The 22,914-nt window shown below is 47.1% G+C and overlaps 2 protein-coding genes across 2 annotated transcripts; both read right to left on the bottom strand.

Moving 5' to 3' along the window:
- Nucleotides 1-5,461: 5,461 nt before the first annotated feature.
- On the bottom strand, nucleotides 5,462-7,033 carry LOC115077489 (SLAM family member 5-like). The gene is made up of 2 exons (XM_029579777.1): nucleotides 6,678-7,033; nucleotides 5,462-5,889 (listed from the first exon to the last, which is right to left on the bottom strand). Exons 1-2 carry the CDS (start codon nucleotides 6,976-6,978, stop codon nucleotides 5,462-5,464), a joined length of 729 nt encoding a protein of 242 aa, XP_029435637.1. The 5' UTR covers nucleotides 6,979-7,033.
- Nucleotides 7,034-12,348: 5,315 nt separating this feature from the next.
- LOC115078675 (SLAM family member 9-like) lies at nucleotides 12,349-22,546 on the bottom strand. The gene is made up of 4 exons (XM_029581634.1): nucleotides 22,315-22,546; nucleotides 19,305-19,637; nucleotides 14,989-15,261; nucleotides 12,349-12,515 (listed from the first exon to the last, which is right to left on the bottom strand). The coding sequence occupies exons 1-4, from the start codon at nucleotides 22,349-22,351 to the stop codon at nucleotides 12,397-12,399; spliced, it is 762 nt and encodes a 253-aa protein (XP_029437494.1). The 5' UTR covers nucleotides 22,352-22,546; the 3' UTR covers nucleotides 12,349-12,396.
- Nucleotides 22,547-22,914: the final 368 nt, after the last annotated feature.

A 22,914-nucleotide genomic window follows, 5' to 3' on the forward strand; every position in this document is an offset into this window, starting at 1 on the left:
ACAAGTTTTCCACATCTCTAACCTACATACGAATATGGAGAATATTCGAAGCCTGGTATGAAGACCACGACATCCTCCCGCAGACAGTCAAAATTCTCACGATTCTGGAATTCCTGCAGAACAGCTTACAGAAAGGGTAGCCTTTCAACTCCATCAAGGTGCAGATGGCCACATTGGCCTGCTACAGAGCCAAGGTGGGGGGCGGCAGCCTAGCCTCTCACCCGGACATCTCCCGCTTCCTGAAAGGGGTCAAACAGATCCAACCACCCCTAAAGTGGCCGGTACCTTTATGGAATCTCAATCTAGTCCTAGACTTCCTAGCAGGAACCTCCTTCAGACCCACTCATGGTCTGTCCCTCCGACTACTAACATTGAAGACTGCATTTCTAGTGGCAGTCTGTTCGGCCCGTCGCATCTCCGAGCTTCAAGCACTGTCCTGCCGAGAACCCTTCCTCAGGTTCACACTGGGATCCATACAGCTGCGCACGGTCCCCTCCTTCCTCCAAAAAGTGGTTTCTCACTTCCATCTAAACCAAACCATCTCACTGCCATTGCCAGACGAGCAAAAGGACTCTGAAGAATCTCGCTGTCTTCGCCATCTTAACGTCGGCAGACTCCTAGTCTGATATCTGGAAAGGTCAGAAGCCATATGAAAGATGGACCATCTCTTCGTCCTTCACATCAGGAAGAAACAAGGGGAAGCAGCCTCATGGGCAACCATAGCCCGCTGGATCAAAGAAGTTATCAAGGCGGCTTACGTAGAGGCAGGCAAGCCTCCACCTCTACAAGTCAAGGCCCATTCCATTAGAGCCCAGGCAGTGTCCTGGGCGGAAACCAAGATGCTGTCACCCGCCAAGATCTGTCGGGCGGCGACGTTGTCCTCCATCCACACCTTCTCTAGGTTCTACCGCCTGGATGTTCGGGCTCAGGAGGACACAGCATTCAGGAGTAGCTTTTGTACATCCCATTGGTCCTGAGTCCATCTGCTACACGCTAGGAAATGGAGAAATAACTTACCTGTTAATTTCGTTTTCCTCAGTGTAGACAGATGGACTCAGCATCCCGCCCACGGCTGCCGCCAAACACAGAAACCTTGGGTGACAATTCCCCAGAGCAAGACAAACATGGGTAAGCCAAGCTTCCCTCTAATTAAGACACCCATACCTACTGGGTGTCGGCGTTTCTTGGTTGAGTGCACTGGCGGTCTCCAGCTGTAACCACATCAACCAGTTCAAGTTAACCAAGTTAACCAAGTTAATCAAATTGTTCAGTCTTACATATATCCACAATTGCTTTTCGAGGAGAATACTGAAGAGCAGAGCTTCCTGCCGGGGTATATGTACTAGGGCTGACTTCAGATTGAAATCTGATCCGGCTCCAACTGTTATCAGGAGCACACTATACCCATTGGTCCTGAGTCCATCTGTCTACACTAAGGAAAATGAAATTATCAGGTAAGTAATTTCTCCATTTCTTAATTTTCGAGTTACAACATTGCTTTCACCCCATGAATTGTTTAAAAAATATATCCATGAGGTTTTAGGTTCTCTCCTTGATAAAGATATGGCTATTTCAAAAACTTTTTATTTGCCTAGTTATAAGAAAGATACTAGAGAAGAAGGAGAAATGGATATTTTAATGCTCGCTAGGTCCAAATATATCTGCTTTTTTGGAAGCCTCTATTGACGATACTCCTGTGAAGGCCACTCTGTTGGTCTCTCGTTCTGTGCTGAGAAAGATAAAGATTGGGTCTTCCAACCATATTTTTCATGTAAAGATTTTTCCTTTTGTGGGAAGAGGATTCAAATCTTCCCAGATGTAGCTAGACCTACACAAGCCAGGAGGACGCAGTTCCTCCTGCTACGACAGACAGTTAGTTCAAGTCTCCCTGCAAGCGTCTGGCTGAATATCAAAAGAATAGCTTTGTATTTATGGATCCTGTTCACCCTGAAACTTTTCTTTCTGATGAGAGTAAATAGTAGGAGGCATTTCTTGGAAGGAATGGTGGTGTTAAGTAATTAGATTCAGAGAGATAATGTACTCTCGTTGTTTCTTTTTTTATTTTTCACTCTTTGTTTTCCTTATCTCTTCCCCCAATGTTTTCTTATGTGCCTAATTTTTGGACTATGAGGGAAGTGTAGATTATTATTATTCCACATTGTAACTGAAAAAATGGAATAAAGAATAAATTAAAAAAAAAAAAACAAAGGCACCCGAGTACGCACGAATTTCCTGCTACAGGCACAAATAAAGAGTTTTGTAAAAGGGGAGGGGTGCAGGCATGGTCCAGGCAGTGCATGTGCATTCCTGGATTTCACAACGAAGCCAGCACGTAAGTACTTAATATGCACAAGCGCGCATCGGGGGTCCCCTACCGCGTACATTTACTTCTGCTATGGATGGCAATCAAGTAATAAAATAAAAAAAATCGAGGATAATCAGCGGAGTTTTAAGGGTCGGAGCAAACAAGGGAAAAGGGAGGCTAATAAGCTAAGAGGGGGAGGGGGGTTGGACGTCCTGCCCCTGGGAACGAACTGGTGAAACTGGCAATGATGTGGACGCGCGCCCCTTCTAAAATTCCTCCACTCGCACGGGGGAAGCAGGATTTGCACGCACGCACGTGCGCCCACTTAAAAATTGCACCCACGTGCGAGCTCAGCCTGTCTTAGACCGTGCGCACATATACGCGCGTATGTTATAAAAAAAAGAGGCATCCGTGGGTGTGAGCCGGCAAAAGAGATTTCCCCATTTTTGTGTCTGTGGGGAAAATGCTGATTACATCCGGCCCCTAATCATGTCCAACCAGTCAGCGTGTCAGGGCTGGCAGGCATCATCAAGGGGTCTGAAATCAGCAAAATGGAGCCACACATTTGACAAAATAGTGAAGCAGGTCTTATCAGCTGAAGAGATAAATCACTGGATATGTAAATCCTCCTCTGATCGATCTCCGGCTGCAGCAGGTGAGGCAGAAAATCTTCCAATGAAGGGTTTTCTCTGCCTTTTACCCTCTCCTTTGGAGCCTCTGGTCATCAGAGAGACGACTGTAATAGCTGACAAGAGAGCGCCCAGGACGGTGGCGGCGAGAATCCCCTTCATCCTGCAGTAGGACATCGAGGCCTTCTCTTCTTCTGCATGAAACAATGAAATGCATCAGTTTTACTCATAGCTGTGTAGCCAAAAGGGGTAGGCAAGACAGGACAGACAGCAAGAGAAGGAAAGGAAATGATAATTGTAGTTTCAGACTTTGCATTTATATAGGGTGTGTGGGAGTAGAAAGGGAACGGTGGAGCTCACCCAGTGACTCTGAGGCACTGCTATCAGGAGGGGAGTCCTGGTTTCATCCCATGGGCCAGGACTCTGCCTTATGGGCCCAATCAGGGCTGGGGATGCCATGGGGGCTATGCTCACAGCCCCTGGGCTGGAAGAGGGAAATTCTGCTCAGCGTACGATGGCGACACCTAAGGGTCAGTCTTGGGGTCCATTTCAAGTTGGCTCTGGAGGGCGCCAGGATCTGCAGGCCCCAGCCAAGGATGGTTCCTGCAATGACCTGGCTAAAGTGAGTTGTGAGGGGATTTAAGGTGGGGAACACCCCCTCCCTCCAGGTAGTTGTGAATGAAGGCTGATGGCAACGATCTCCAGTAGACGTCAGCGTACATTCCTACATCAGTGCTTGCGTAAATCTTCCCCTTCTCGTTAACAGACTTTGCTGACCTTCATTCTGGGCATTGGTCAGGCTCAGTAAAGCTAAAAGAGTTGTGTGTGGGGGGGGGGGGCTTTATTTTTAAGGTCCTAGAAAACATTTTCCTTAATTTTCTTTTCTTTTTCTTTTTTGTTGTTGTTGTTCCTATTTCTCTTATTTTGTATGACTTTATTTTTCTTGTGTAGCCCTGGAGTCTGTCTGCAGACTGTAGGCTGTGCTTTACCTCTACCCTTGCTCATACTCAGGATCCCCCTCTAGGGGGCGCACATCCCTGGTCTGAGTGGAAGTGAAGCATTTGAGGGGGACTCCTGATTCTAGGGATATCCCTTGTGAATCCCAGGATGTGGGTTGGATAGGGAAGAGGTGTTCTGAAGGAGGTCTCAGAAGGAGAGCGGGAATCCCACCTTGGGGAAAGGCGTTAGAGGGTCACAGAGGGAAAGTTCGTTTCCTTTTCCCTGAGCTGCAGAGAAATGCACCCCTTACCCTCTGACCCCTACCCAATCCAAAATCTTTACTCCCCCATCTTCTGTGAAGCCACAGAGTTGGTGCCAGAACAGAAACCCCCCTCATGAAGACTCTGAATTTTAGGTGCCCTAGCAGGGGTTACACTTATTTTACTCCTTTTTTTCGTTAGTTTAGTTTTTTGATATTTCGATATTTTTATCTTTTTTTTTTTTGCTTATTTTTAGTTTTTGCTTATCTGAATTTTAGGTACCCAAGTGAAAGAGCTGAGTTTATATTTTACTACATTCTCAATCTGAGGTTACTGTTGCCTTTCCTGCAAGTGCCAGATTGAACTTTGAATTTATAAATATTGTTTTCGCGCAAAGCAAAATATGTTTCTGGGTTGCAGAATAGCTGTGTTTCCTGATTTGGCTAGCCCAACATCACTGAGACGGAAAGCATTTTTTGAGACTTACGCCAGCTCTCGCTGCACACAGAAAGTGTGGACTTAAATCTAGCCACTGGGTTTTGGCTGGCTGGATTTAAAATTTTCATTTTCAGGCAGAGAATACGTTGAACTAAACAGACTAAGGCCTGGATTCACTATTCTCGCAGTACCGGGGCGGGGGAGGCAGCCTGCGAAAGCCAGCAGCCATCACACCACTACAGTGTGCTGGCTGCCGGCTTTTGCAACGACGACGCCCAGATTTTCACGTGCGAAATGTCCGTTTTTGCGTGTGATCCCTTTAGAGAATGACCACCTAAGTCAAGCACATAGCGCTGCCTCATCTCTAAAACGGAAATCATTATTTTATCACGTTATCCTGTCGATAACAAACCCAACAATTTCTCTTTTGATACCCATTCCATCACCCAAAATGTATGCAATCTGGGAGTCACAATTGCACAACCATATAAGAACCTTTACCAATCCCTCCTTCTACAAACTACTCTGTCACCTTCACTCCCTCCTGACCCCTCATATCCGCAAACCTTGAGGAAACCAGAGAACACGCCTTCTTCTCTACAGGACCACTCCTATGGAGAGTGCTACATAGCCGACTACTGGCCACACTACTGGCCCCCCCTGTACTCCCTGGTGCTTATATGTTGCTCCCCCATACCAAAGAATGATGTAACGTCCGGTTCTCTCCTGTTCATTTGATTTATGTATGTTCATAACATAGGAAGGGTGGACAATAAACACTTTTAAACAAACAAATAAACAAATAGCCCCTTTCTCCTTTTGCAAGGTCTACATTCACTAGATAAAATGTCTGTAACCAAAGAAAAGTTTGTGAAAGCCTCTACTTCCCCTTAAGCTGCATTAGATATTATTGTACATTTCTTTTCTTGGTAATAAAGTTGTAGAACTTCCCCCTTCTCCCTGATGCAGGCTTCTTCGTGTAGAATAGAAATCAAATAAATAAAAATCATTGAGTGTGCTGAGATGCCTTGCCAAGTAACTTTACCTTTCCCACAGGATTCCCAGGGCCTGACCCTTGTAGAATTCGCGCTGACGGGATTGCGGGCCGTGCAGGTGAATGTGAGACTGCGCTCGTTGGGTGTCAGGGAGAGGTTAAGCACCGATCCCACCTTCTCCGCTCCACTGACTTCTCCTGTCCAGGTGTAGCTCGCACCTTCTGATCCGGTCTCCACCGTACAAATCAACGTGACTTTGCAGGTTTTGCTCCCGGCGGTGTCTGCACTTCTGAAGACTTTAATATCTGGCTTTGGTAACCGTTCTGTGCAGGTAACAAAAATAAAAACCCTACAAAAGCTGGAGATACAGCTGTGAAATAAACCTCCCCTTTCCCTCCCCCACAGACAGAAAGCAAGGCAAGGGGACGTCTATGGTTAAATAGGAGCCCACAGCTCTGGTGTCCAGGGTGCAAAACTCTGCACCGATAAACGGGGGGATTTCTGGGTCTCAGCTCTTCTGGAGCATTTCTCCGGGGGCTTTATTAAAAGGGGAGGGGGATTATGATATTGATTGTACATCGCTTGGAGCGATTCATAAATAGCTTTAAATAAATACAGTAAAAAGAGCAATGTTTTTTGAGGGATGGGTGAGGAGGTCATTTTTTTTTTTTTGCCTCTTTCATAAAAAAATGTTCCTGTTAAACTTTATGGTGAGTAAATTAGTGCAAGTTGCTATTTCTTGTGCATTCTTTGCAAGTATTTTAGGTAAAATGTTTTATGTACTTCTCTGCTGGCACCTGGGCGTGAAGGGTGAATTTGTAGATTTGGTGTTAGTTGCAAATATTCCCTACAAATGGCACTTTCAGGTGGAAGCCATATGCTGTAGCCACCGCAGGGACCTAGCTTGCCAGCTCAGGCCATACTTTGCCCACCCTGGGGAGCTGAGCCTGCAGAGAATTCAGTTTCTTCAGGGAGCGACACGGCTACATGAAGTTGGTACTGAGCTTTCCTATTGTACTTATGGTGATAAAACGACGGCACGCATTGAGCAAATAAGGAATTGCAGCTTATAGGAATTTTAAATCAATAAATAAATGTACACAAAACTTACTGAATACTTCAAGTTTATATTCCCATTGGATGGTGTCTATAGGTGGATGAAGAGTTGTTTGAGCTCTGTAATATCCACCGTCTTCCTCCCTCAGGTTCAGGATTTGTAAGGAGAAGCTCCCAGCAGGGACCCTGAGTCGATTCATAAAACCAGCAGCAAACACCCTGTCTATCTGCCCAAGCTTTGTGCGAGCTATAACACCACGTCCAGAGCTCCAGAAGATTTCATCAGCCTTCACTTCACTTTGATTCCCCAGAGGTAACATGACCGACTCTCCCAGAATCCCGAGCACGTCCTGCATGGGGTCTATTCCAGGGGCCCATCCTGAACCTGAGAAGCACAGAATCAGGACAGACAGTGAGACCCCACCTGGACAGAGGGCTGTAGGGTCCTGGGGTGGGGGATGGGCAGCAATGAGGCTTTTATGCTCTGAGGTTCACACTGCTCAGGGCCTCCCTTCCAACTCTCCCATCTTAAAACCCCCAGTTGCCCTTGCAACCTCACCTCAGACACTCCACCCCCTTCCATCTGCATACACAGTTTTCCTAATTAACAGAAAGAAAAAACTTTCTTCTTCTTACTAAGGAGGAGCCTCAGTGCTATTAATAATTATTAAGGGTGGCTCAGCTGCACCAGTGTTTCTGAGACACCGAAGGAGCTGCACTGAAGAATCTGCTTGGGAGGGCCTGGGAAAATGGACCGCAAAGCCTGTTAAGGCTCCTCCTCCTCCACCTTCATCTCTGCTTTTCCAGAACCAAAACTGCAGACTGCCTTTGTGCCTCCTTAAAAAGCCTGCTGCAAGCTGCTTGGGCCTGCACACGGAGCTGGGAGGCAAGTGGAGAGCTTTCTGCAGAGAGAATGACTTGGTGGGGGGGGGGGGGGGTAGAAAGGGGAGACATGGAGGAGAGGGAAGAGAGGAAAGAACTGACACCCATTGCAAGAAAAGCAGAGACACAGGAACAAGAAAAGAGATGGAGAGAAAGGAAAAACAAACAGGAAGAGAGAAGCAAAGGCACAGGAGGGAAAGAAAAGCAGAGATCACAGAAGAGGCACAAGAAAGACGAGCAGAGACATAGACGGGTGAGACATAAAGCACAGGGAGACAGAGAAAAACAGAGTCACCCAAGGGAGAAAAGCAGAGGCACAGGAGAGAGAGAGAGAGAAAGTACTGAGAAAAGCATAGACACAGGGGAAGGGAGAAGCAGAAATATAGAGGATACAGGGAAGAGACATATAGGAAAGAGCAGAGAAACAGGGGAGAGAAACACAGGGAAGAGGAAGAGACAAGAGAAAGAGTAGAGAAAGGTGCAGAGACACTGATGAAAGGAGAGATAGGGAAGGGAGAAGAGCAAAGAGAAGGAAGAGTCACGGGAGAGAATGGAGATGAGCAGAGAAACAAAGGGAGGGGAGAGAGGAAAAGAGGAGAGGCACAGAGGAGAAACAGGACAGAAGAGCAGAGACACACAGTGATAAGAGGGGGAGAGAGAAAAGCAGAGATATACTAGAGGAGAGAGGAGCTGGGCCAAAGGGAAAAGAAGACCAGAGACACAGGAGAGGGGGGAGGGAGAAGAGCAGAGAGAGGTGCAGGAAGGAAGGTGAGAGACAGAAGGATGGAGGGGAGAGAGAAGAACAGTGACCCACAGTGAAGAGATATATAGGAAGGAAGGGAAGGGAGAGAGAAAATTAGAGACGCACGGGAAGGATCAAAGGTCACAGGGAGGGAAACTGGCTTCAAACTTAGGCAGAGTATTATAAAACTACCCCATAAAGTAAATGCAAAAATGCCTTTTGATTTTGACAGAATTCCTAGAAGGGAGATGCAATAACCTCAGGTCTCAGGTCATCGTCCCACATAGGGCGGGAAAAAGCCGGGAGGAGGCAGCATCCTGGGACAGGAAGGCCCGAGCTGGGCCAGCAAGAGAGAGAGAGAGCACCCGGAGCAGGCGGCAGCTGAAAGAGGAACAGCGGGACGGGGAAGAGGAGGAAATGTCAAGATAGGACCCTGATGGGGGAGTCATGGCCAGGGCGGTGGGGGGCAGGAGGATGGAAATCAAGGCTGTGGCAGGGAGGGAGCCTCCTTTTGCACAACTCAAGCACTGCCGTGCCCTCTTGTTCTAGATCATTCTTGCCTCTGAGAAAGGTTCCTGTTCATTCATTACTTTTGCGGGGTTTGAATACGTGAGCACTACCTGCTCTGTCTTTCCTGTTCTCTAGGGCATAGGTATCCAGGGGCTCCAATCTCATTTGGCTTTCGGTGCAGACCCCTCACCGTTTAGGTTCCCTTTCTCTATCTTTATGCTTTCAGAGCTCGGGCCTGCAGAGCTGGACACAGGGATCACCAAAGTCCTTCACAGATGCATCATCACCTCCCTTTTCCGCTGCTTATGAGAGAGGGATTTATACCAGAGAAAAGTCACTTACCCCAGAAGCCGCTCAGAAGAATGGACAGATAAATCATTGTTTCACCCTGCAGGACTCTCTGAGGCTCCAGATAGCGTGAGATGGACTTGGGTTGTAAGACTCTTTGCTGATATACACAAAGATTTCAGCTGAAGGCAGGAAGTTGACGTGTGGAGCTGGTTCTTAAGGCGTCTTGTGGCTGACTTGCTAATGCTTCTTCAAATTGTAGTTTATTTATTTATTAGGCTTTTTTTATACCGATGTTTGGAACTAGCAGTCACAACGGTTTACAAACAATAAAAACTAATACATAGAATCAATAAAATAGGTAAAAATAAAAATAATAAATAAAATCATAGTAATCGGTAAGAGGAAGAGAGTACATCATCAGTAATTATTCAAACTAAACATTGAAATAACAACAGAGAAGTCTTCATTCTTGCTGAGATCAGGAAAGCACTGGTTCTCCTTCCACAGCAAACTCTGCCCTCCCGCTCCCTGCCACGCAGTGGGGGAGACTCCATGCTCCCTTATCTCCTCAGAAAAATCTCATTTTTCTTTCAAGAGCAACTTCGGTTGGTCCTGGAGAAAACTGGATGTCTTTCAGTCTCTCATAACTTATATTGGAGCAAGATGAAGGTGATACCAAGTTGTTGGGCCTGTTGTTTACATTCTTATAAATTCTCTTTCCGTTTTACTTAACATTTTTGCTGCTCTCTGTAGTTTTTTTTTTTTTCAGTGTCGCCCAGGCCCTAAACTCTACTCCCTATGACCCTCAGTAATGCACTCTTGAAAGCTTTTCCTCGGTTTCTCATTTCATCTCTACTTTTCGTTATTTGGGATTTATGGCCCATGGAAGCGCCTGGTGGCTGCCTGGGGCTCTGGAGGTTTGGGGGCGGTGGCCCTCGTGCTCCCACCCCGCTTCACTTGCCATTGGCCCCGTGGCCTTGGACGAAGGAATAAGATCTGCAGCCAGGCCCAGAAGGAAGTGGAGCATCATTGGTCGGGCCTGCACGTTGGAAGGTGGCAGGAGTCACAATTCACCGAGGAGGTAGATGGGCAATGTAACGGAGCAGCAGGAGAGGCAATGAGCCCACAGCTCTGGTGTCCAGGGCTGTGCAGAAAGCAGAGCTGCAAAACTCCGCACCAAGCTACAGGAGGCCTCTCACTTTTCTCTGGAGGCCGCTCCGAAACTGGGGCCTTGCCTGATCTGGTTGCCCAGGTCTTGCACCATGGCCTGGGAGGCCTTCGACATCCTGAGGCCTGCTTCAGTCTCCGCCTGGACTTCCTGCTTTGGGCCCCGCCCTTCTCCCTAGGGGCCGGCCCGCAGCTCTTCTCTCCAGTTATAGGGCCAGCCCGGTGTGGCTCATCTGAACTCCTCCCAGGGAGTTGCTTGTTCCTGTCCAATAAAAGGACTTCCTCTGCACGCAGTCCTTGCTTCGGCAATGGGGCTAGTCTACCTAGGCTGTGTCTCCCTTGGACTTCCTGATGGTCCAGGATGTGGGACCCATGCCTCCGAGAGTTCCTGCTTCTGTTCCGAGTTCCTAGACTCTTGCTTCTGATTCCTGGTTCCGACTCTGGAGGACACGAGGGGTTTCCACTACCCTGTGCTGAGTGACTTCCCAAGCTTCTCCCGCTCTTCTCGTGGTCCGCGACCAGCCTCTTGGCTGTGTAGGGCGCAAAGGAGACAGTGTGGTCCGTGACCGTCCATTGGGGCCGCCCGTTGGCAATGGATTGGTAGGGCGCCTGAGGGTCCTGCTCTTCCCTCTTGTTCCTGTCTTCATCCTGAACTCCTTTGTGCTTGCTCCAAGTCCTGTGCCAACCTGACCTCCGTCCGGCCTGCCGCCTCTGCTGCTCCCTGCGGCAGGTCCGAAAGGGCTGGGAACGGTCGGAGGACTGTTCAGAGACCACCATACTAGTGTGGTCTCCCGGGACGTGTAGGTCGGCGGAGTGGCCGGGACTTGGACCGTCTTCACCACTGCAAGGGCACACCTCACTTCTCTTCCACCTAGAGAGCCTTGGTATGCCAAGCCTCGAGTGCTTGCTCGAGACTGACGCTAGCCACAACAGGCTGTTTGGCACGAATCATTGCTGGACTTTTCAATTGACTCTGTTTGATTTTTACTGGCTGCTATACATTTTTCAATGTTACATCAATAAGTGGTTTTTTTTTACTTTGGATTTATTTTTGCATACTAATTGAAGTAGCTGTTCTAGCAGTTGTTTTTAAAAAATGTGTCAAGAATTAAATATTTTTGCATATGAGATTTTTTTTTTTTTTGTGATTTATTAACTTTGTTTCTTGTTTGATCTTACTCACTTGTTACGGTTTCCAGTTCAGTTTTTGCCTGTGTATTTCTATTTATACTTTATGGTTGCTCTATTCTGTGTTTCGTGAGGATCTGTTTGTGTTCTGCATGAGCAACTGAGGAGAGGTATTCTCCCAATAGGAGGTGTACTGGTGTTTTAGGGCCTGGTGTATTTGCAGGGTTGCCTTCTCATAGGTAAGGTTGATACTGTTTGAATGCTGGCAGTCGATGTTGTTTTGGTATGGGAGATTTATTATATTGTAATTGTAATGCAGTTTACTCTTGGCTTTTTGAGGGTCAAGTACACACCCAACACACAATAATAATATGGGTTTCCAAGTGTCTTTTATGAAGGGATTCTGGTTGGTACCACAGCAGTGTATGTAAATATAATATAAGTAAGTAATGCTTTTATCTCAGAAGACTGTATTTTGATTGTTCTTTTTCATGTAAAATCTATTATAAATAATCACAAAACCAAAAGCAAACTCCTCTCTTTGATAATCATTCAATATATTTCCCGCTTGGTGGTATATTGAGATCTATTATAAATACATAATTCTTAACTATGCATGCGGCGGGGGCAGGGGTGGTTGTGTGTGTGCAAGGCTTAAGGCACCTACTACCAGCTATGGGAGGTGGTGAAGAGCCGGGGAGTGGCGGGGGTGTCAGTTTAGAAAGTGTAGATCACCGGAGAGAGCTGGGATTTCTTTTGGTGGGTCCAGGAGAGAGGCCGAATAAATAGGGTGGGGAGAAGGGGAGGGGGGTGTGTGTGTGATCAGCACAGTAACCGTTCGGACCGGGCAGCAAAGAGGCTAGCACCAGCCCTGATTCAGCTGAGGCAGAAAGCTCTTCTCTCTCTCTCTCTTTCTGGTTGGTTCAAGCAGTCCTCGCGCATTGGTTCCCAAATTCAAAATGATCACGTACAATGAAGCTCATTTAGGAAAAAAATGATGGCTTTGTTTACTGAAACGAATTATTTAAAATACAAGTAAGAAAAAGTAATGGCGTTATGCATTTCCCCGTCTGGTTCTGAAATGAGTGATGGCGATCAGCGTTAACAGAACTGGCGGGATGGCGGCGGTAAGGATCGCTTTCACCGCGCAGTACGGTATCGCCCAGCTGCTTTCTGAAAAAAAAAAGAAAAGAAAAAAATAAATAACTCTCTTTAGTCCAGAGATTGTAAAGTGTGTTGTGGAAATACGCGTTTGCCATGTATGTCGGCCAGCGATGGGGATGCTGCAGAGGCAGCCTTCACTGCACCTGGAAGGAGGGATTCTCAGTCATTGTGCAATGGCGACACCTAGTGGTTTCACAGAGCCGATGTATTAATGCGGACCTGGAATTATTTCCCTGTGCACGAGGAGGCTCAGGTAAGGTGGGACTAGCTGTCCAGGAGCTGGGGAGCCACCTCGGAGCCTGCTGCTCAGATCCTTCTTGCGATCCAGGAGTTAGGAGAGGGGAACGTGCAGACCCCAGGCTGAACCTAAATGTGGCTCGATCGGAACCAGGGTTGGGATCTGCTACCCTGAGCCCTCATTCACAACTTCCTGGACTTCCACTCTGCTATTCTATTTCTCGTTCCCGACTCACGTAGCCCGGTCAGTGCAACGGCAGTCCTCAGCCGGGGTCCTTGCACCGGGGCTCCTTCTGGGACCCCGCAATTATGGACTCTGAATCCAGCCACTAGGTGTCGCCATTGCACAATGACTGAGACTCCCTCCTTCCAGGTGCAGTAAGGCTGCCTCTGCAGCATCCCCATCGCTGGCCGACCCAGGGAATGGAAGACCTGACCAAGGAATCAAACCGAAGTCCCACGCATGGCCGGTCTCCTAAGGGAGAGTTTTTAATAATTGCACGTGTAAGAGCCCTTTGCCTTACTAGAGGATAAACACGTTCTTTAACACGAAATACGTTTTCATGTTCTAAACTCTTGTTAAAACCCAAGTTATTTGATCGGCAGCAGTAGTGAGTTTGATGTGCATGTTGTAAAAATACGGGGTTGTTTTGCTATCCCCGCCAGTGGTTTGCAGCATGTGGTGATGAAATAAGATAAGCCTAGCATTCTGTGAAAAGGTCTGTGCCCAATCTCATATAATGAATAATTCTCAATATTAAAAAAACAAGCAGAAAGAAAGGAAGAAAAAGTATATAAATTAAACATACAAATAGTTCACACAAACTGGAGAAATGTGTGGTTTGCACTTTTTTATGCACAGGATTTATTTGTGGTGCATGGAAAGTGTTTGACCTGTATCCTTTATGCCTGGTTTTGTGTATACTTTGGTGGGTGCTTATTTTTATCAGTTAATGGTAAACAGGTTATACTTTTCCCCAAAGGACAAGAACCCATGCACCCTTCTCATGTAAAAGAATGAATCAGGGCAAGATATGGGCCGAGACTTTTTTACGGTTGCCACTAAATGTCCCTAGCTCCAGCTTCGTGGTAGGGAGCTTACCCTTCTTAACCAGCACCTCCTCCAAGGATGCCAGGAGTGGTAACTCCATCCTGCTTAACTACGAGTGGGTGCATATAGTAGTGGGGTGTTGTGCAGAAGGAGGAGTGTTCATTTTTTTCGGGAGTTCCCTGGTCTCCCAGTCTAGGCCCCACAGTCAGATACCTCGGAAAAGGGGAGAGACATCCCTGGTCAGTACCCACCTGGTCTGGAGGGGCTTGCCTCAGTTTGTGTGAGTCGTTTTTGAGAGACTCATTTTTTGGATTGTGGTGAATCTCTGTCCCTGGCTCTGGAAGGGTTTTATTATCCCCCCTGCCTGGAGGAGGTCAGGGAAAAGAAGACCTGCCGTTTCCATCCTACAGCGTGTGAATGGACAGTAGGAACTCGCCGCAAAAGAAGAATTTCTGGTGCTCGAGAAGATTTTTTTGTGTCCGTTTGTTTGGAAAGGAAGTTTTGCCTACCCTTCCTGCCTGGGATTGAGGATTTCATCTGTTTGCTGCATTTTGAAACTTTCAATTTGAGAGATCCATCTTCGATATCCGAGAGGGAAGTAGGAGGTGCAAAAGTTCAGCTGGAGACCCTCATCAGGGTCTCTGTCCAGGAGAAGAGAGGACTGAGTGGATGGGACTCTGAGAGTATTTCTTTTCCTTCCTCTTGGCAAGGGAGACCCGTTTTGGATAGGGCACCCACCCGCTCTGCTAAGAGCCTATCTTCCAAACTCTGTGGAGAAGTTATCATAGTGCCAGTCCCTTTGAGGGACACTCACTCAGAGAAACAGATTGCTGACTGTGGATGGAGAAGGGACATAGTCTTGAGAATGTGTGATGGTGCCAGATAAAGATTTGCTACAGCAAACTTTATTTTGGACCTCCTGCTCGAGTGTCCAGAATGGTTACTGGCACAGAGGCACTGCAGCATTTCAGAGACTGTGAGTATACCCAGACAGCGAGAGAGAGGCATTCCCCTTACAGCCTTGGGCCCTGAAGGTTCAGCTTCCCCCCACACCCATGCCTAGGGTGTGAATGTGTCCATGGACTTAGCCCTGTGTCCCCTGAAGCAAGGGCCATACATGAGTTTTACTTTCTGTCCTTGATGAATCTTGTGCGATGGGAAAGGAAGTGACTTTGTGCGTGAGCCCAGACTTACCTGACTCACAGAGTCTCCATGGAGAGATGGCCACAGAGTTGTTATTGTAACTGGTGCGGTTCTCTGCTGTACAGATGTAGCACAGACTGCTGTCCCCGGATGTCATGGAGAGATGGAGGGTGGGTCCCTTTGTGGCTGGCGTTGCGAGCAGACCTCTGCTCCAGGTATAAATCAGGCCTTCTCCATCCTTCACGCTGCAGTACAGTGTGGCATTGTATCCTCCATTCACAGTCTCAGTGCAGTTGGCCTTCACATCTGGGATCGGCAGTCGTCCTGTGAAACACAAGGAGATGCCAAAGCGAAATAAACTCTACTTTGTTTTATGCAAAGTGCTTTACCTGCAGCAGCAACAATTAGTATTACCTAATTACATGTGGTCCTAATTGGAGAAGCCAAAGGCTGGGATTACAACCCAAAGCTCAGGCTTACTCACATCTTACATACAGTCAGGGCCAGTTCCGGGGCATATGGTGCCCTGGGTGAAAATCATCCATTGTGCAGTCCCCCAAATGTTCACCACTCCCAGTCTTTGGTGTAGATTAATAGGGACAGGGGTGCACACAAACTTGCTCTACAAGTGAGCATGGGGTAGATGTAGGGGCCAGGATCCCTTCTTCCCTTCTGCGCCTCCTCACATTTTTACCCCCAGAATCCACCCCTGCCTCCTTCCCCAGCATCCTTTCCTCTGCCTCTTCCCCCCCCCCCCCCCTTGACTCTTAACTCCCTCCTCCATTTCTAGCCTCTGCCTCCTACCTTTCCCTTCCTTCCTTCCTCTTGCCTCCCCCCCGCCCAGCTGCTACCACTCATCTGCCCTTTTCACCTGCCTCCTCCCTGGGCAAGAACCCGATTAGCAGCAGAGCTCCTGCCGCTGTTACTTTCCATCGGTGGCGGCCCTGCAAGCATGTTTCAAACCTTCCGGGATGCTGAGGTCATGACACACGAGATCCGCAGACAGAAAGTAACGGCCCATGAGTTGTACAGGGCTGGCACAGACGGGAAGGAACAGTGGTAGCACAGCAGCAGCAGCTTCTCCTGCTCTGCGGCCGGGCTGGGTCTGGGCCTGCATAACCTGAGATGCGGCGTGGGTGGCCGCATAAGGAACCCTGCTCAGCCGCGCATGCATGCATGGTAGTGACCTCGGGCCGGAAGTGTTACCTGTAAAACAGCGCCCCGGGCAGCCGTCCTACTCACCCGACCAAAAAGCCAGCCCTGCATACAGCCCTGAGGCAGCTAAACCTAACCTCTCACTCTCCCCCCCCCCCCCTCCTGGACCTTCATCCTCCAAGAAACTGTAACAAATTAACATTGATTAATTGATTTGGCCTTAATAACTCTTTTAGGGTCCCTGTTGTGACCTCAATAGAACAGTTTTCATAGAGGAACTGCTGCTCTGTGTTGGGGAAGTGTGTGTGTCTCGGAAACTTGTACTGCTATTGTCCACGCTGTTCCTGTTTTGTGGTAGGGCACTGTCTGTCTGTTGTGCTATTATTTTGCTTGAATCTGACTGCTGATGAACTTAGAGCCACACACGGACAGAATGTACATATAGATAAACTGGTTCTGGGTCTGCCAGTTCAAAACCTGTTAACTTAACACATGTGCAGACACAAAGAACTGTCCCCGACATCTTGTCCGCCACATAATTACAGCTTGCATATACCCCAGGGCTTGCATCAGTACTTTCTGTTTGCGCAAACCCCCCAATATTTGTTGCAGAGTTCAACAGGTCTACTTGCTACCATCTAGAGCAGAAGGGAGGCATTTCAAATCTGATTTGGTTGGGCAAGGTCTTGCAGAAGGTTGTTATAGTACAATCGAATGAGTAATTAAAAATAACAGAAGACAGGACATCAAAATCAATGTGGCTTTCGACCACAGAGTAGTACTGAGACCTTATTGATCTCTATTAACAATTTTTTATTAAAGAGCGTGGATGCAGGGGGTGCAATGATAAGAGTTTTTCTTGATATAAGTTTGGCTTTTGACTCAGTGAATCATAGGATTTTATTGTCCAGGCTGTCCGAGATCGGAATTGGTGGAAAGGTCCTTCAGTGGTTCGGTGCATTTCTGTTACAAAATTCAGCCGCCAAGTTGACTTTGGGAGTACCTCCTGGACAACACATAACGCCTTTGTTATTTCAGTTGCATTGATCACCTGTTCAGCAGCACTTGAAAGTTAAGATATTTGTTCTGGATTTTAAATGTGTACGAAAGTTTGGTCCAGTATATTTGAATGCCCTTTCGTCAACCTACGTCCTGGCTAGGGCGTTACGTTCTTCGAACGATAATCTTTTAGAAGTACCAACTTTTAAGGATTTTCATACTCAAGATGTTAGGCCCTACCCGCTGGAATGTAATGCCCCCAGACATTAGCTCCATGCAAGATGTCAAGTTATTTAGGGAAACAGCTTAAGGACTATTTATCTGAGGGAGCATTTATTTAAGAGGTGGGTTTGTTGGATTGTGAGGTCCTGTTTTAATTGTATATACATCTCTTTTGTATTTATGTCATGTTTTCTAATGTTTGTGTTAATTGGAAGCCACCTAGCACATCTGTGAATACTATAGGCGATTTATAAATATTTTAATAAATAAATAGTGGATAAATCTCTCACATATGCAGATGCAGTTGATTACGGCCCTGCCCATGAACAAAGGCACCAGGAAGACCCTCCCTCCTGCTTCAAGCTGTTTTGCTTATTCCCGCCTTAGGCATCTGCTAGTGTTGGACTTCTCCTGATAGGATTTCTCATAAACAGTACAAAAGCAGGCAAAACGAAAAATGGTTGGAACATCAACCCAGACCCCCAGAGATGGCAGCACCGAGAGACCCCTTGAGCCCTTGTGGCTAGGAACATGAGCTCTGAATCTTTATAATGTATATATGTATGCATAACTGAGTAGTTGTTATAGTCTGCACTCAACCATTTACTGTTATTTGTAAATTATTCCTATGAGCTAATAATAAATTCATTATTACTTTTACCTGGTATTAAAGTAAGCCTTGTCAGATACCGATATAAGAAGTGAGTGATCGGTGTGGACCTGAAACAGTGTGTGTAGTGTGTGTGTGGTGTGTAGTGTGTGTGTGGTGTGTCTGTGTGGGTCTATGTGTGTGAGAGTTGCTCTGCTGCTTTTGTGTCACCTTTCAGAAGGTCTAAAATCACGTACAAATGTACGGGCCGTTACAGTAAAATCGCGGGAGAACAGGCAAGCGCCCGCTCTCCCAGCATGCACACAGGCCACTCTCCTGTGTGCGCGATATAGTATTTTAATTTATTTAAATTAGGCCCGGCGGTAAAAAGAGGCGTTAGGGATACTACCGCGTCCCTAGCGCCTCTTTTTTGACGGAAGCGGCAGCTGTCAGCGGGTTTGACAGCCAATGCTCAATTTTGCCGGCGTCGGTTCTCAAGCCCGCTGACAGCCACGGGTTCGGAAACCGGACACTGGCAAAATTGAGTGTCCGGTTTTCGACCCGCCAGCCGCGGGCCCATTTTAAATTTTTTTATTTTTTACTTTTTTAAATTTTCGGGACCTCCGACTTAATATCGCCATGATATTAAGTCGAAGGTGCACAGAAAAGCAGTTTTTACTGCTTTTCTGTGCACTTTCCCGGTGCCCGGAGAAATTAGCGCCTTCCTTTGGGTAGGCGCTAATTTCTGAAAGCAAAATGTGCGGCTTGGCTGCACATTTTGCTTTCTGAATCGCGCGGGAATAACTAATAGGGCCATCAACATGCATTTGCATGTTGCGGGCGCTATTAGGTTTGGGGGGGTTGGACGCAAATTTTGGACGCGCTAATACCCCTTACTGAATATGGGGTAAAGCTAGCGCGTCCAAAACGCACGTCCAAATGCCGGCTAACAGTGCGCTCCATCGGCGCACACTGTACTGTATCGGCCCGGTAGAAAGGAAAGAAATGTTTGAATTTTTTTTTAAATAAAACTCTTCCAGTTTTGCTTTGACCAGTGGTTCTCAACCCCTAGCCAGTCAGGTTTGTAGGATATCTACAATGAATATCCATGAGATACACTCGCCTGCCGTGCAGGCAGTGCATGCAGATCTGTCTCATGCATTTTTGTTATGGATATCCTGAAACCCTGAGGAGCTAGGCTTGTCCCATGGATTGGGTTTGGAAGTCCTGGCCTAGTTTGTGTCATCCTGGTGAATTTGCATTGGATATTCTTGCAAATTTCTTTTCATAGTGAATAATATAGTTGCAAAACATTTTCATTTTTCCCTGATGTAGCCTCTGCTCATTAAATGGTAGCTTTGGCTTCTTCGTGGGATCATTCAGCGATAACAGCAGGACTTACTGAGTACGTGAAGGTTGCATGCAAATATGATGACGTCTGAATGTGGTTCTGTGAATACATAAGCTGAGTAGAGTCCACTGTCTTCCTCTGTCAGATTCTGGATTTGTAAAGAGTTGCTCCCAGCAGGGATCAGCAGACGCCCTCGAAAGCGGCCAGCATGCCCCTTGACTATCTCCCCAGCCTTTGTTTCAGCAAATCTTAGCTCTTCAAAATCCCAATGGATGTATTTAATTTTCAAGTCTTCCTGAATCTTGAGAGGTAAAATGACCGACTCTCCCAGGATCCTGAACACGTCCTGTGGGGGGGCTGCCAAGCTGTAGGACCATCTTGAATCTGACAACACAAAGTAAGGTCAGACAGTGAGACCCCCTCCTGGGATTTTGGGGGAGGGATGTCAACAGGAGGCCAAGCTACATGGGGGGGGGGGGGTGCAAGGCAAATTGACATTTCTATACAACATGTCGATCCTCAAAGCACAGTGGCCTCCATCTAAATTTACAAAAGCCTTATATAGAATAAAGAAACCCCTGATCAGTTTCAAGCACTCAGTAAAACTATCATTACAATTATTTGACAGCATCATTTACTCAATTCTTCTATATGAAAGTGAAGCAGTGGCATTGCCACAGGTGAGCCTGGTTGGGCTGTGGCCCACCTACTTTGGGCTTAGGCCCACCCAATCAGCACTGCCTGGTGGCCATCACGAGAAGATAAGCCCTTTAGCAGGGCTGCTGTGGACCCCATCCCAAGGTGGCCCAAGAAAAGATGTCCTGCAGCAAAAAGAAGCATAGAAGAAATGGTGAAGTGTGTGTGTTTGTGTGTGTGTGAATGGGAGCCTGCCTGTGAGAGAGAGCATGTGAGAATGGGAGCCTGTGTGTGTGTGTGTGTGTGTGTGTGTGTGTGTGTGTGTGTGCATGTAGAAGCCTGTGAGAGGGAGAGAGAGTATGTAAATATGTGATGGAGCATGTGAGAACTTGTGTGTGTGTGTGTCACTGTGTGTGAGTATGAGAGAAAGCATATGAGAGCATGTGTGTATGTTTGTGTGAGAGAGCTGATGAGAGTACATGAGACCCTGTATGTTTGTGTGTGAAGAAGCTTGTGTGTGTGTAAGGGATCCTATGAGAGAGAACATATGATAGTCTGTTTGTGTGAGGAAGCCTGTGTGAGAGAGAAAGCATGTGAGAATGAGAGCTTGTATGTGTATGTGTGAGAGTGGGAGCCTGGGTGCCAGAGAGAACATATAAGAGTGACAGCACGTGTGTGTGCATGAGAGTGGGAACCTGTGTGTGAGAGACAGCATGTGAGAGTGGGAAACTGTATATGTGGGAGTGAGAGCCCCTGGGTGAGGAGAGCATGTGAGAGTGAGAGCCTGTGGGTGTGGGAGTAAGGTCCTGTATGTATGACATATTCTATGCAAGAGAGCATATGAGAGCTTGTGTGTGTGCATGTAAGTTTATGATAGAGAACCTGTGTGTATGTGAGGGATTCTTTGAGAGAGAGCATGAGAGTGAAGGCCTGTGTGTTGGGGGGAAGGAGTGGGAGCCTGTGAGAGAGAGAGCCTGTGTAAGACAGTGTGGGAGTGAAGGCCTGTATGTGTGTGAGGGAGCTTGTGTGTATGAGAGAGAACATGTGAGAAAGAGAGCCTATGTGTGTGTTTGAGGGAGAAAAAGAAGAAGGTAGGAGGAGAGAGAAGAAACAGAAAGAAAAGAGACCCTGAAAAAGGAATGAGGAAAAGACAGACAAGGGGAAAGTGGAACAAAGAGACTGGGACCAACCGATTAAAAATAAGAACAGATAAGAAAGGTAAAAAAAAATAATAATTTGAGTTTTTAGTGATTGGAGTACTCTATCTTTGGGAATGTGTACTTTTTATATATTTGTATGTAACCCCTAGGCTAGTCAACTTGCAGGATCCTAAGAATCACCCTTCAAACACAGTGTTAGATGATACAGTCCTCTCCTGATGTTCCTTTATACCAATTGTCCAGAAGTCTCTGATCGGGGGGGTGAAAGCTTACTCTTCTAGGCCCTATGTATTGTTCAGTAGTCAAAACCAGTTTTAATCAAACATGAAATTCAATTGTAAACAGCACTAATGATTACGCCGGAAGCTGATGTGTGTTTCCAACTTCAACTTTTACTGGTTAAAGATGGAAAGTTGATAACAGGTATTTTACCACTCTTGATATTCACAAAGCCCTTTTAACACTTTTAGAGCTTCAATTAATTTCTGACCTTACGCTACCAGTAAATTTATTCTGATGTTAAAGACAATTCCAATTAATAATTTTGCTACTTCTCCATGCCAAGCATGGAGGTAGTTTTTTTTGCAACTTCCTCCCAGTAGCTGGTGGATAGGATTTTAACCCAATTTAGTTGTGTTAGCTTCACGCCTCAGTTTGCAGACCTATACTGCAATGACTGCATACTCTTCTCTTTCCTTTAGTTCCTACCTGGCTTGCACCTTTACATGCCTCTTGTCCCTTGACAATCTCATCGAGATGGTCGTGGATACGCCTGAGGGGGCACCACTGGTCTTCTTCTCACTTCTCCCTGGGGATGAATGCATGCAAGCCGCCTCAGGGAAGAGTCCCTCGCACTTTGATGTCCTAGGCCGAGGGGCGGGGGGGGGGTGTGACGGTAGGTAGGGGAGCATCTTTGAAAAGCCCCCCCCGTCTCTCCTCGTATGGTCAGACAAAGTGGGGAAGGAAAGGGGAAGGGAGCTTGATCACCGTGCATTCTGTAGTAAGCAGCTCCTACAGTCACAGTTTTATTATACGAAGAAAAGCGAAATAAATACATCTCCCCTATCTTTCCTGCCCTCTAGGGTATATATCCATATGGAGGTGCTCAGGCCTCATCGCATTTGGCTTTGGATGCAGACTCTGCATCATTTGGTAGCCTTCCTCTGGACTACCTCCAGCCTGAGCTACAGCCTGCAGGAATGGTGGCACCAAGGTCCCTTTAGAGAGGCCTAATCCCTTCCTTTTTATAGAGAAAGGACACTTACCCCAAATGCTGCTCAGGAGGATGAGCAGATAAATCATTGTTTCAGCCTGCAGGACTCTCCGAGGCCCCAGAAACCGTGAGACTGAACCTGGCTGTACGAGCTCCTCGCTGAGATGCTGAATCTTCTCTCAGGTGAAGGCAGGATGCTGACGTGCGGAACTGGGGGGTCACAGCATTTTGTGGCTGACTCGCTAGTGCTGCCTCACAGTTACCTAATGGCTGAGAAGCCTTCGGTTTTAACGAGATCAGGAAAGCATTGGTTTTCCTCTGCAGCAAACTCTGCCCCCGCTCCCTGCTGCCGCACGATAAGGGAGACCGGGTGCTCCGTTATCGCTTCACAAAAGTCTCACTTGCCCTTCAGGAGCAGCTCGGTTGGTCCTGGCGAAAACTGGACTCCCACGGGTCTGGCATAACTTATGTTGGAAACTCAGCAAAAAACGGAGGCAAAAGGGAACGCGGTCAGAACTGAAAGTCAAAGAAGAGTTACCGAACCACAACACTTAAACCACACACCGCTCACAAACCTTTTTTTTATTATTCAGGAGGAAACATACTTCAGATTGCACAGTCGAGAGCAAAATTGCCTTTGATTTGGTTATTT

This window comes from Rhinatrema bivittatum, chromosome 16 (genome assembly GCF_901001135.1).
Source record: "Rhinatrema bivittatum chromosome 16, aRhiBiv1.1, whole genome shotgun sequence".
Taxonomy (NCBI): domain Eukaryota; kingdom Metazoa; phylum Chordata; class Amphibia; order Gymnophiona; family Rhinatrematidae; genus Rhinatrema; species Rhinatrema bivittatum.

Bases quoted from the DNA above. Each gene is read 5' to 3' on its own strand.
- LOC115077489 (XM_029579777.1), bottom strand. From the start codon at position 6,978: ATGCAGGACGTGCTCGGGATTCTGGGAGAGTCGGTCATGTTACCTCTG. The intron at 5,890-6,677 runs GTAAGTTTTGTG...TTACCTGCACAG, and splicing joins ATATAAACTTGAAGTATTCA to AACGGTTACCAAAGCCAGAT.
- LOC115078675 (XM_029581634.1), bottom strand. From the start codon at position 22,351: ATGATTTATCTGCTCATCCTCCTGAGCAGCATTTGGG. The intron at 15,262-19,304 runs GTAAGTCCTGCT...TGTGTTTCACAG, and splicing joins ATGCAACCTTCACGTACTCA to GACGACTGCCGATCCCAGAT. The intron at 12,516-14,988 runs GTAAGTCTGGGC...TTTTTTTTTCAG, and splicing joins ATGGAGACTCTGTGAGTCAG to AAAGCAGCTGGGCGATACCG.